At 40.0% G+C, this 12,557-nt stretch overlaps 1 protein-coding gene across 1 annotated transcript in view; it reads left to right on the top strand.

Moving 5' to 3' along the window:
- The window catches only part of TTLL5 (tubulin tyrosine ligase like 5), a 273,379-nt gene that overhangs the window by 92,387 nt on the left and 168,435 nt on the right, over positions 1-12,557 (top strand). The window contains exons 20-24 of the mRNA XM_046647530.1: positions 1,060-1,217; positions 2,172-2,478; positions 6,979-7,099; positions 9,774-9,920; positions 11,029-11,132. Coding sequence (XP_046503486.1) covers positions 1,060-1,217; positions 2,172-2,478; positions 6,979-7,099; positions 9,774-9,920; positions 11,029-11,132 — 837 coding nt within the window. The remainder of the gene's footprint in view (positions 1-1,059; positions 1,218-2,171; positions 2,479-6,978; positions 7,100-9,773; positions 9,921-11,028; positions 11,133-12,557) is intronic.

Here is a 12,557-nt window from a genome sequence, read left to right on the forward strand (position 1 = left end):
GTTCTGAGTATACAGAGTTGGCTGCTTTCAGACACTAACGTGGATACATCTTTTCTGACAATGACCAAGAACCTTCACTCCCTTTGGTGACCTTGTTATCTCTGCCTCCTCTGTACTTTGCCCACTCTTTGTCTGGATTGGGCCTGATACCTCTCACTTCCCTAATTTGGGATTTATGTTACTTTGACTAATGCCTAGTGTAGCTGTTGCCATCCCCTTTCCCCATCCCATTTCCCATTCATGACCTGATTGAATTTGGCCTTGTCCTACCTCTGCTGCCTTCCCTTGTCTGTGCCTCTGACTCAAACTCCTGACCTGTACTCAACACCTGGAGTGTCTCTGCCACCTCTCCCCACCTCCTCCTGTAACTGAGTATGCTCTAAGGGAGGAGTTCCTCATGTTGGAATGCTTAAGACGTAGTGTGTCCCAAGGTCTTAGTAACTTTTCACTAAGACACTTTCCGTCTGAGTCTCCTCAGCTCTGTGCTACCACATTCACAGGTTACCAGCCATTCTTCCCCTCATTTCAACCTCTGCTAAATCTTTGTTTAGTCTCCTCAGCTCTGTGCTACCATATTCACAGGTTATCAGCCGTTCTTCCCCTCATTTCAACCTCTGCTAAATCTTTGTTTATTAAATATTGTATACATTCAGAAGAATATTTGTTTGATTCTAAGTTTTAATGAATAGCAATAAAGAAACACCTCTAGCCACCATCCAGCCTAAGAATGAAAATGTTACCAGTGTCTCCCAGTCATTCTTAAGGTATTAGGCATTGGGTAGCACTTTATGATCTCTGCAATAAACAGTCAGCCGGTATTACTGAATACTTAAACATACTTAAACGTTGTCTTCAGATATGTTTTTGTTCAGAACATTTAACAAATTCAGATAGGCCATTAGTGAAGTTTTAGTGTAGATTCCAGTATTCTCATTTATCTGTCAAACCTTTTAGAATTCACTAGAGTGACCATGCCCAGTCTGTCATCATTACAGAATTCTGTCATAATAAAGGAGAGCATTTTCTAAAGGCTGTAGCTACCATATTGCTTTTTCCTAGAATGGCTGCTGATGGAGCACCAGAATTGAAAGTCGAGAGTATGAATTCAAAGGCAAAGCTGCATGCTGCTCTTTATGAGAGGAAGCTCCTGTCTTTGGAGGTGCGAAAACGTAGACGTCGGAGTGGCAGATTGAGGGCAATGAGGCCAAAATACCCAGGTACCTGCTGGTGAGCTTTCACCAAACTCTATTACCCAGATCCTGCCAGACTGAGTTAATCAGCTTCTTAATTAATACTTAGTGAATCAGAACCTTACTGATCACGTATACTTAATTTTTTTGTGTAGGCTTTTTCCTCTGAAACTTAATTTGAAAAGGATGGTAAATTTTTAAATCTTCCACTCTGTAATATTTGTATTGAAGAATATCTGAAGCACACACATTTGGCTTTTGTTCTTATTCCAGCATCACATAACTTGCTGATACTTTAGAAATAATATTAGCTTCAGTTTAATGGAATCCTAAGCATTATTGTTCAGGTCTTTCGTGATTAAATATTAAGTCCAGTTCATCCTTTCATATTGCCGAATGACGTAAATGTTTTAAACATGAACAGACAAGGGGGAATTTCTTTCTCTTCCAGATTCTCCCCTGTTATCGGTCTGTTTGTCACTGACTGATTGACTGACTTCCTTTTTTTCTCCCTCCTTCCCTGGTTTGTTTAGCACCTGTATCAGATGCATTAGTCACTGGTGTTTCACTGGTGAATTAAAAAAATATGGTCCTTGTCCTCATAGACCTTTCAAGGCAGTGCAGTAGAAGGATGATGAATAAACATAGGATAGAAAGATATTCCCTTGCTCTTTGGGCCTCCGTGAAAGGTGCCCTTCAAAAAACCCCTAATACCCTCTAGAGATTGCTCTGTGAAGATAGTTTTTGTCTTAAGTCGTGAGACAGCCATTGGTATTATGATGAGAAACGTCTCTAATAAAGATCATTAGTAGGTCTTCAGACTATATAAGATTGGAGAGTAACATGTGTATGCTGTTAATTTTACATATTTGTGGTCTTAGTTAGAGAAATGGGTTTTTACCAAAAAGATAAAAGGAAGGTATTGGGAGAGTGGAAACTTTAATCCTTTTTTCAGCAACATTAGTGATTCTTCGCATTTAGTGATTACTCATCCAGCTGAAATGAATGTTAAAGCTGAGACAGAGAGTGAAGAGGAGGAAGAAGTTGCTTTAGACAATGAAGATGAAGAACAGGAAGCTTCCCAGGAGGAGTCTGCAGGGTCCCTTGGAGAAAATCAAGCCAAATACACACCCTCATTGACCGTTATGGTAGAACATTCACCCAAAGAAAATGCCGTGAAAGTTCCTGAATGGAATAATAAAGGTGAACAGTGCTGCAAAATTGAGACTCAGGAGTCAGAGCCTAAATTCAACCTGATGCAGATTCTGCAAGATAATGGCAATCTTAGGTATGTACCTTTTGTAATTATCATAGTAAAATTGATAACAACTAAATTGTACAGTGTACCAGGTACTGTGCTGGTGTCTTTTCAGCCATTTTTCAATTCTTAATCACAGCAGTCCTGTGAATAATGACTGTGGTTTGATATTATTGTTAATAAGGAAACTGAACCTTAGAGAGGTTACTTGTCCAAGGTATAGAGCTGTGATACAAACCCAGGTCTCACTGGCCAGACAAATAATTGCTGGGTTTTAGTGTCAGTCACTAAGAGCAAGGAGACAAGCTTGAGACAAGGAGCTCAGGAAGCTCATGGTTTAGTATGGGGACACTTAAAGAGCGGGGCTATGACCCTAATATGGACAAAGTGCTCTGAGGATACAGTAAAAGGAGTGATTGGTCTTGCTTGGGAAGATTAGAGAGACATTAGGGAAGAGATGATGTTTGAACCAGACTTTGATTGATGAGTAGGGCTTCAGGAGGTTTGGGAGGTGACAGCTAAGTGTGGGAGTGCTAGTGGAGGAAATAAAGGCACAGAGGTGTGATAGTACACTCATTCATCCCGTCCCTTCACAAGTATTTATTGAGCACTGCTCTGGGTCAGCAATTATGCTAAGCTGTATGCTGTCAGCAGTGGAGACCAAGACAGGCTCGTGGAGCTTATGATCTAGTGGGGAAGACTGACAGTACACAAAGAACAAGATAGTTTCAGGCAGTAAGAAGTGCTCTGAAGACAATAAACAGGGTGTAATGTTAGAGTGTAATTAGGCAGAGGGTTTCTTTAGATTGTGGTGTTCGGGCACGAAGAGGTAACCTTTGAGGTGAGTCTTGAATGATGAGGCGGAGCTAAGTCGTGAATATCAGGGGGCAGAATATTGCAGGCAGAACAGCAAGTATAGTGGCCCTGAAATTGAAATGAGGTTGGCGAGTTTGAGAAATACAGATTAGCGTGGTGGAGTTACATGGAGAGAAGTGTGTGGTAAGAAATGAGACTAAGAAGTTGGATGTCATTTGATCCTAAAGGCCTTCAGGAGGAACCTGGACTTTATTTTCTAGATGGATAATTTTTAAGCAGATGAATGATATGGTCAGATTTTGAATTGGAAAGTAAATTCTGGTTGCGTTGTGGGTTAGTGATTGACAAGAGGAGAACTAAAGGCAGAGAGGTGTGTTAGGGGGTGTTAGAATAGTCCAGAGCCAGGAAAATGAAGGCCTTGACCAGAGCAGTGGCTGTAGGAATGGAGAGAATGGGACGGACTTAATGAAATTTGCAAGTTAAATTGACAGGGCTTGGTCTCTGTAGATGTAAAAACTCCAAGAGACTGAATTTTCCAAATTTGGCAACTTGGTGATGCCATCAGTCAGTATGAGGAGCAGAGGAGTTGATTTCATCATATATATAATGCTTTTCATTGGGACACCGTGAGGTGGAAGTGCTTTGGGATAAAGACGTCCAGTAGATAGGTGAAAATACAGCTTTGAAGGCAGAGTTGAACAGTATTATACAGTTGGTAGTTACAAACTTCAGAGTGGATAAGCTTGTCCAATTCAGTTTAGTTCAGCAAGCTTAGACAAGGAGAAAAAGAAGAGAATTGAGCCCTGGGGAAAACCAGTGTTTAATAGTAAAGAGACCAAGAAATAGCAGTTAGAGGGGTAGACATAAAACTGGGAGGGAGTACTATGGTAAAAGCTACAAGATGAGAGTTTCAAGCTGTAGAGTGCTTCAGACAGCCCAGAGTTAGGATGGGGAATGAAAAGAGACTCCTGCCTTTGGGACCTGGGATGGACTTTAGTGGGTGGAAGAGAAATTCCAAGTTGAAGAAATAAGAAAGCAAGTGTCAGCTTTTTCAGAGGGGTTGTCGATGAAAGGAAGGTGAGAATGCATGAAAGAGGAAGCTAAGAGAGAAAAGATTTTTTAAGGCAGGGATTCTGGAGCTTGTTTATAGACTAGGGGAAGGATTTGATGGCAAGAGGATTAGAGATGCAGAAATGGATATATTGAAAAAGAAGGGTCCTAAAGGGAGGTGGAAAGAGGCCAGTGGAGGGGTATCTCTTCCTGTAAGTCAGAAAGAAAGCACTGGAGGATGAATGCAGTAGTTAGAAGTTAAAGGGGAGGGAAATTTAGGTATTTGTGCGTGATGCCTTTGTTTCCTAAGTTAAAGGTCAGTTCTTATGCTGCAAGGGTGGAGGGTGATCGTGGGGTCTGGGGGTTGGAGGAATAGAGTTAAGCTTTGGAACAGTGTCCTGGAGAAAGAGAATAGCACATTGAACTGTGTCAGGAGACCTAGGCTCTGGCTTCTTAGTACTTACCAACTGGCTGTGTGATCATGGGCAAGTCAAGAGAGCTTCTCTATGCCTCAGTTTCCTTTTCTGTTAAGCGAAAGTATGGGGTTAGACAAGTGTCTTTCAAACACTTGTCTTTGTGTGCTTTCTGGAGGGGAAGAAAGATTCCACTGAATTGGAATAGAGCATTTGAAAACCACTGGACTGTATTCTAAGGTCCTTTCCAGCAACAACATTCTGCTTAGCTGTTATAGAAATAAATTATTTCTTCATAAATTTTATGGATCTCACTTTCAGTGAGTAAACTGTTGTAATTGCAGGGTGTGTTAATGTAAGTCAGTGGTTTTCAGACTGGGTTTCCTGGAGCCGCCTGTCATTCTCTGGGACATCTCAGTGTTACTGAGAGGTCTGGGGGAGGTCCATGGCAAGGATTTGAGGCTCCAGGCCCCAGTCCCATAGTTGTATATTTTGTATACCAAGGATCCACGTAGGCTTTTATTGTTTAAAAATAGATTACTTCAGTATAGATCATTCTAGTTTGCATTCTTTCATCTTTTTTTGGTTTGTTTGTTACAAATGACTAGCTGACCAATGTGTCCACTAACTGAGAGACAACTTTAGGATGAACCTTCTGCAGATCTCTTTAATAAGGTTTATAGAAATGGAAAACTCAATCCTTGCTCATTTGACTTGCAACCAAATGATGATTGAAATCTCAACTTCCAAGCAATAATTCCCTCATCTAAAAATCCTTCTTGTTTTAGTATTAGAGAGCTATTCAATAAAATTAGATATTCTGTTACATTTGGAGGTGTCTGACGCATGCCATTTCTAGCTCAGTATATTACAAGTGAATTTGTTGACCAAAATTGAGAATCTTTTTCAATTATTTTGACTTGAAAATAATTTGTTGTGGAGGTAAAACTTATGGGAATGGTTGAGGGGAAAGGGGTATATCATCTTGAGTAAACAAGAATATAATCGTTGTCCTTGCTGAGAAACATTTGAAAATATACATTTATTTCTTCAAAATCATATTGTGCTCCCATAAACTACCTCTGTTAGTAACAGAGATGTAGCCTTACTTACATTTCATGCTCTAAAGATCTTCTGTTTTAAACTCTCCAAAGCAAATCTACTTCCCAACCTGATTGCCCTCCCTCCAGTCCCTTCAGCACACACGTAGAAGCTAGACCTAGACCCGCTGAGGATTTCCAGTTTACTCTGGACGAGTCCTTCATCCTAGCCTTGGAGGAACAGTGAGGAGAAAGCATTCAGTGATTGCATGTGCGAGGACTGTAAACAAAGTTTGTGTTGGGCCCTAATCTTCGCTGATGTAATTTTGGCTGGAGTGTCAGAAGGCCGATCAGCTGAAGTAATAACCATAATCTCTCTTGAAGGAAAACAGATCTGCTACAGTTAGCAGCTGAAGTGAAAATCATCAGTGTCTCTCTCATACTTCTGTCTTCCCCACTATGGCTTCTCAGATTTCCCTGTTTCTAACCTGGACCACCAGGCAGAAATCAGCTGGGTTCCTCAGTGATGTCACTGAGGTGCGTTTTACTGTATGTGAGGATTTCTTTTTCCCACTGAACATCTGGGCTCGTCCTAGCCCGTCAGTTCTACGCCAGACCCTGTTGGCCCTCACTCATTTGTTCTGGGCTCCAGCCACTCCCGTCTTGTAGTTAAGAAAAGCATGGCCTTAAAATTTGGTCTCCAAAGTTCCTTTGTAGGATTTATCTATTTCCTGCTTTGGAGGCTTTTGCACACCAGAAATATTAGTTGCCATAGCAAAGCCATACTTTTGCACTAACTGATAAGTATGTTCTTAAGGGCCTCCAAGGCAGAAAAATCCTTCCACATTAATACAAAAGTTCTTCTGAAGATTCAGTGCTTTTTCTGTCCATTCCCCCAAGAAAGTTGTTAAAAAGTTCAGAGATAAGTTATAATAGAGGGAAACCTGATTTTTCTATTCTTGTTTGATTTTTTCCCCCATGGTAATAATGAGAAAATAAATAGGATTCTCCCTCCCTGATTCTTGTAATAGAAAAAAAAATCTCGTGTACTATTGAGAAGGAATCTTTATTCAGTGACTGTGTGAGGGGCTTCGTTTTTCTTGGCCATCCCAATAGAAGGATCCTCAAAGGCCACTTCGAGAGAGGGAAGTACATATTTGCTAGGCTTACCTTGCTGTCTCATAATGGTGTGTTGTTTTGGATTTCTATAGCAAAGTACAGGCCCGAATAGCATTCTCTGCCTATCTCCAGCATGTTCAAATTCGCCTGATGAAAGACAGTGGAGGTCAGACGTTCAGTGCCAGTTGGGCTGCCAAAGAGGATGAACAGATGGTGAGGCTCTTCTTGTTGGAACCTTTTTACTTTCCCTTTTTCTTTTCTTTTCTTTTCTTTTCTATTAAGGTAAAGAGCAATATGTTTTTCTGATGAAAGAATTATTCCATAGTATAGGTTATAGATTTCTCTTACTTTAATGTGAAGTACATCTTGGATCTGGAGCCATGTACATCACACTATGTGTTGAGCACGTCAGTTTATTTCGTTCTGAAAATAGGAATTGATTGCTCATTAGATGTCAGGCCCTGTGCAAAGCCCTCGAGAAGAATAACAATTTATAGAGGTCTTTCTCAAGCAACTTCATGTTTTATTAACACTTTGAGGGAAGCACTATCGTCCTCATTTCACAAATGAGGAAACAAAGACCCAGAGAATGGAAGTAACTTGCCTGTTGTCCCACAGCTTATATGCGAAACTGGAACTTGAACCCAGATATTGTAATTGTACATTATTTACTCTTCTATTGTTTCCCTGCATCATAAGGCATTTATTTTCTGTCCTGAGGGGTCAAATTAGCTCTTGGAAAGTCCGCACTTTATCATAGGCCCTCTAAAAATGTACCATCCTCCATTTTAACATTTTTTCTTTACTAGTTGTTACTTTATAAAGTTCTTAGATTACTGGAAACAAACTTTGTAGTAATTTTTACTGCATATCAGTCATTTGAACATGCCTAGAATTTAATATTCTAGCAAGGTTTTTCTTTTTGGGTCAGAATGACAGGGAGCTTCAAGCTCTTTGGTAAGGTCAATGATTATAGAAGAAGGGACAGTCCTTCCTTAGCCTTTATAACCACAGAGATCTGTTCTGAAAAGAGAAGGATGTTTAAGTATGAGAAAGCTGCATCGTTTATCCAACTCAGTGGTGACCCTACCATAATCTTCAGTTCTCCATATACAGGAGGCATACAGGGTGCCAGGCTTATTATAAAAACATGATGGATATCCCAGAAAACAACTTGTGAATTTAAAGTAGCCAATACAACCCGGAGATAAAACCTTGTGTGTTGTGAATAATCCTTCAACCATCAGTGGAAAATGTTAGTTCTGCTCTTTCCAAGTGGAAAATTGAAACTGCCTTTATTGAGAGTCAGTTTGTCTGCTCCACTATGAAAAAATAATGTTTTAATTTAGTAGCTTTAACCACTCTATAGTAAAGACGGCAGAGTAGAACCATGAAACCCAACCCTCTGGTTGTGAGGCTCCTTCTTTATGCTGGAGTAAATTGGCACCAAAAGACAATGAACCCAAATCAAATTCAAGAAGAAAAAAATAGCTCAGAGGAGAATAACCACTGCAACTGCTGGCTTGGGATTCACAGAGGATTTCCATGGGGCTTTTTATAAGAACATTTAGGATCATCACTGCAAAACTTAATCCTAGTTCTGTGCATTCCTTTTTGAAAATATATCTAGAGAGCAAAGCCTAATCCCATTACCTGATGATTGTGGCCTTGTTTATGAGGAAGGTAGGTGTAAAATTGCCTTCTCTGGTCCTGGTTAAGATTAGAAATTCTTTCTCACATAGCTCACAGAAGGCACGTCAATAGAAGGTCCCAAAATCTACCATCTTAAGGGGATTTTATTGTGTTTGGAGTGGGAAGGAAGGAACAATCATCTTTAAGGCCCTTGTCTTTGCAAAATCTCTCTTTGAAGCGTTTGTGATGTTATAAATGAACTGATTGGTATGTGTTCAGATTTCAGAATCCTTTACCCCATCTTGGGTGAGCTGCATCCCTTCTTCCCCTGAATGACCTTCCACTGTGTCCTCCTCACCAATCCCAGCTCTAAAAGCTCCGTTATACTTGGGGAAGGAAAAAAAAACACTATCACCTTTCAAGCATTATAGTAGTTCTTTCTTTCCCTTTATCACTAAACTTTTTAAATCAGTAGTTTCTACTCTTCACCGATATTCTTCATTACCCATGCGTTTCTTAACCCCTTCCTTCTATTCCTTGTACTCTACTGAAAGTGTTCTCTTGAAATTATCTCACAGTGACCAGATCCAGGGCCTTGTCTTGGTCGTGGTCCTTTGCAACTCCAGCCTCTTGGAGGCTTTTGACATGGGACCCTTTCCTCCCTTGTTTTGCGTGACACTAGTTTCTCCTGGCTTTCCTTTCTGCATTTCTGGTGTTTCTACCTTGGGGTTTTTTTCGTTTATTTATTTATTTTTTTTTCTGATTCTTCCTCCTCTTTCCTATCTCTAAGTATGAATGTTTCTGTATTCTTTCTCTGCCTTCTCATTTTGGTGACTTATCTGCTCCCATGGTTTTAGTTTCTACTACCTATCCTTGAATGCTACTTTCCCTAAATAGCTTTGTTTGATTACCCTATGCAAACAATATCTGCACTCTTAATTATTATAGTACTATTTGTATATGAATTATGGTTCTTTTACAGCCACTACTTTATTACATAGTTATTTGCATACATAGTTGATTTTGATTTTCTGATTGCCAGTTTGTTGAGGGAAGAGAACGTTTCTTTTGCTTTGTTTTGCTTTGCTTTTCTGTATCCTTCTTATACCTAACGTGTTTGCTCTGGGTCTTATCTGTTGACATGTATAGTATACATACTCCTCTCACATTTCTGTTGTGTAATCCCTTTATAGCTTGCCTTCTGTTGCTTAGCACAATCCCTGCTTTTTTCCCGCCAATGACTTGTAATTTGTAGGAGCTGGTGGTTCGTTTCCTCAAGCGAGCATCAAGTAACCTCCAGCACTCACTGAGGATGGTATTACCCAGTCGACGATTGGCACTTCTAGAACGCAGAAGAATCCTGGCCCACCAACTGGGTGACTTTATCATTGTGTACAACAAGGTAGGTGGTTTATTTGTTAGTCCTGTGCTTTAGATTGCCACACACTAAACAGGCTAGAAGCCTCTGTCCAGCTGGGCAGAGAGGTCCTTCTTCTCTTTTCTAGCATCATCATCCCCCATGTGTGACTGTTATGGGGAGCAGAACCTCACTCCTTAACCCAGCTGGGCTGAAAAGCTACTGTTACTTCTGGAGGTCCAGTGGCCTTAGTTAATGCTTATCGAAAGACATACTCCTTTTGAGCACTGTTACACCTGAGATGAATCCTGGGCTATGTGATTGCATTGTCACTGTTGTGCCTGTAGACAGTGGTGAACTGACTATTTGGGAGCAAATTTGAACTGTGGATTTAATATAATGACATAATCTTCTTTCCTGAGAGAGTTATACTTTTTTCTCTAGAACGTTTTATACAGTGACATCACTTTACAACCAAGCCCAGGAAATATACTATTTAGTTAGAATATTTTGCAAAGCATCTTATAGCCAGGGGTTTCAGAATGCTTTTAGAAATATCATTTTTGGGGGAAAAAGTAGTATCATCATTTTGCGGAAAGGAAAGCTGAGGCCTGGAAATTTAAATGGCTTTTGTAAAGATGTGTCGAATGGCTAGTAGAATATCAACACACCAAATCCATAGCCGCAGTTTACTCCAGATCTATTGAGAATTTTATGTCTTATATAAGTGAATAATTTATTCAGTTTGGATGCTTGTATAGGAGTATCTTCCAAGAGCTATCTTTCCTCTCCCTAGTTGTAACAGAATACAGTGTCTCTGTTGTCATACTCTTAAAGCTACAAGTGTGACTGTAGACATTACTAAGCTACTATGAAAAGCTCTTTTCTCAATGGACTAGGTGAGTAGAAAGTAAAAACATGATAAAAGCTTACATTTATTCTGCAGCTTTTACTTGGGAATTCCAAAGTGTTTCATGAAATAAGGGAAGAAAGTAGTATATCAAATTTATAGATGGCGAAAGTGCATGGAGGAATTAAATGTCTTTGCTATAAAGACAAGTTAACCCAGGGGTCATAAAACAAGATGATGAAGTGTGCATTTATCAGGAGTCATTTTTATCTTGTTTTTCTATGGGTGTTGGGGACTGGGTAGGAAACAGAACAAATGGCTGAAAAGAAATCGAAGAAAAAACTTGAGGAAGAAGAGGAAGATGGGGTGAATACGGAAAACTTTCAAGAGTTCATCAAACAAGCAAGGTAGAAGACATTCTTGGTTAATAAAAACTGTCGTCTTCCATCTTCCATACTGCTTCATTGAATTCCCAGTATTCCCCTTGTTTCTAACATGTGGATGTGGGTAAAATCACTCTCAGAAGGAGAAAAGAGTTTCCTAGGCTTGGCTTCTCCATATCTCAGCCAATTACGTTGCTGTTGTCATGGTTTCAGTTATCAAAACACTGCTGCTGGGTATCTGGGCTATATTTCTAGCCAGGCTTCAAAATACACACCACTTGAAGTGCTGAGCGAGCCCTTTGGAAAGTTGAAGTTAGAGGCTTCTAGTGTTTACTGGATATGAATTTATCCCTGACCTACTGATGCAGTGGGGATGACCAAATTTTGCCTACACTGAGTGGGTTGAGGAATTGGCAATTTCTCAGCACTCTGAGGGTTACGCCTAATTTATATAAAATAGAGCAAGTCCTTCATGCTTAGGGCTGGTCTCTAGGGATTGAAAATCTCAACATTTGGCTCTCTATCTTGATACAAATCAGGCAGGCCATTTTGTCCATTTACAGTGTGTTTCCAAAGGAAGAGGTAACAAAGACATTTAATTTTAAATTTTGTAAGACTCACACTGGAAGGCCTTATTCTAAATTAGAGAGTTGTACAAAACCACTAAAATAAAGGATAAACATTGATATAACACTATTAATTAGGCTTCCCCTATCTAAGTCGCAGTAGAAAATCAGGCGTTGAAAATCAGTAGAGTTAAGTCAGATGGTGGTTTATCAATCACCAGCATAGTACGATCTGTGTTTAATACCTCCAGACTAACTGTAGCCTCAGTATCATGTGCTTAAACTCACAGCAGACAAACACATCGCTTTGCAGGAGTTCATAATTGTGTAACGTGATTTTGTTGACATTCTTGGGTCTTGAGTGACATGATTGATAAAGCAGGTATAGAAACAAAAGAAGAAACAGTTATATAAATATCATAAACGTGGAAAAGAAAAAAACTAGATTATGTTCAGAAAATGTCTCTACTTTTAAAGTTAAAAGAATAATTTCTAGATCTTCCTAGGGATATATATATAAGTGTATAAATATGAAAAAAGAGAGAAAAAGAAACCTTTTAAAAGTGATGTGTAGGGGCCGGCCCAGTGGCGCAGCAGTTAAGTTCACATGTTCTGCTTTGGCGGCCCGGGGTTCGCCGGTTCAGATCGCGGGTGCGGAAATGGCACCGCTTGGCACGCCATGCTGTGGTAGGCGTCCCACATATAAAGGAGAGGAAGATGGGCATGGATGTTAGCTCGGGGCCAGTCTTCCTCAGCAAAAAAGAGGAGGATTGGCGGCAGATGTTGGCTCGGGGCTAATCTTCCTCCAACAAAAAAAAAAGATGGAAAAAAAAAGTGACGTGTAGTCCCCTATCAGGCCTAATGGGGTACTAAAAATGAATAA

Source organism: Equus quagga, chromosome 20 (assembly GCF_021613505.1).
Source record: "Equus quagga isolate Etosha38 chromosome 20, UCLA_HA_Equagga_1.0, whole genome shotgun sequence".
In the NCBI taxonomy this organism is placed as follows: domain Eukaryota; kingdom Metazoa; phylum Chordata; class Mammalia; order Perissodactyla; family Equidae; genus Equus; species Equus quagga.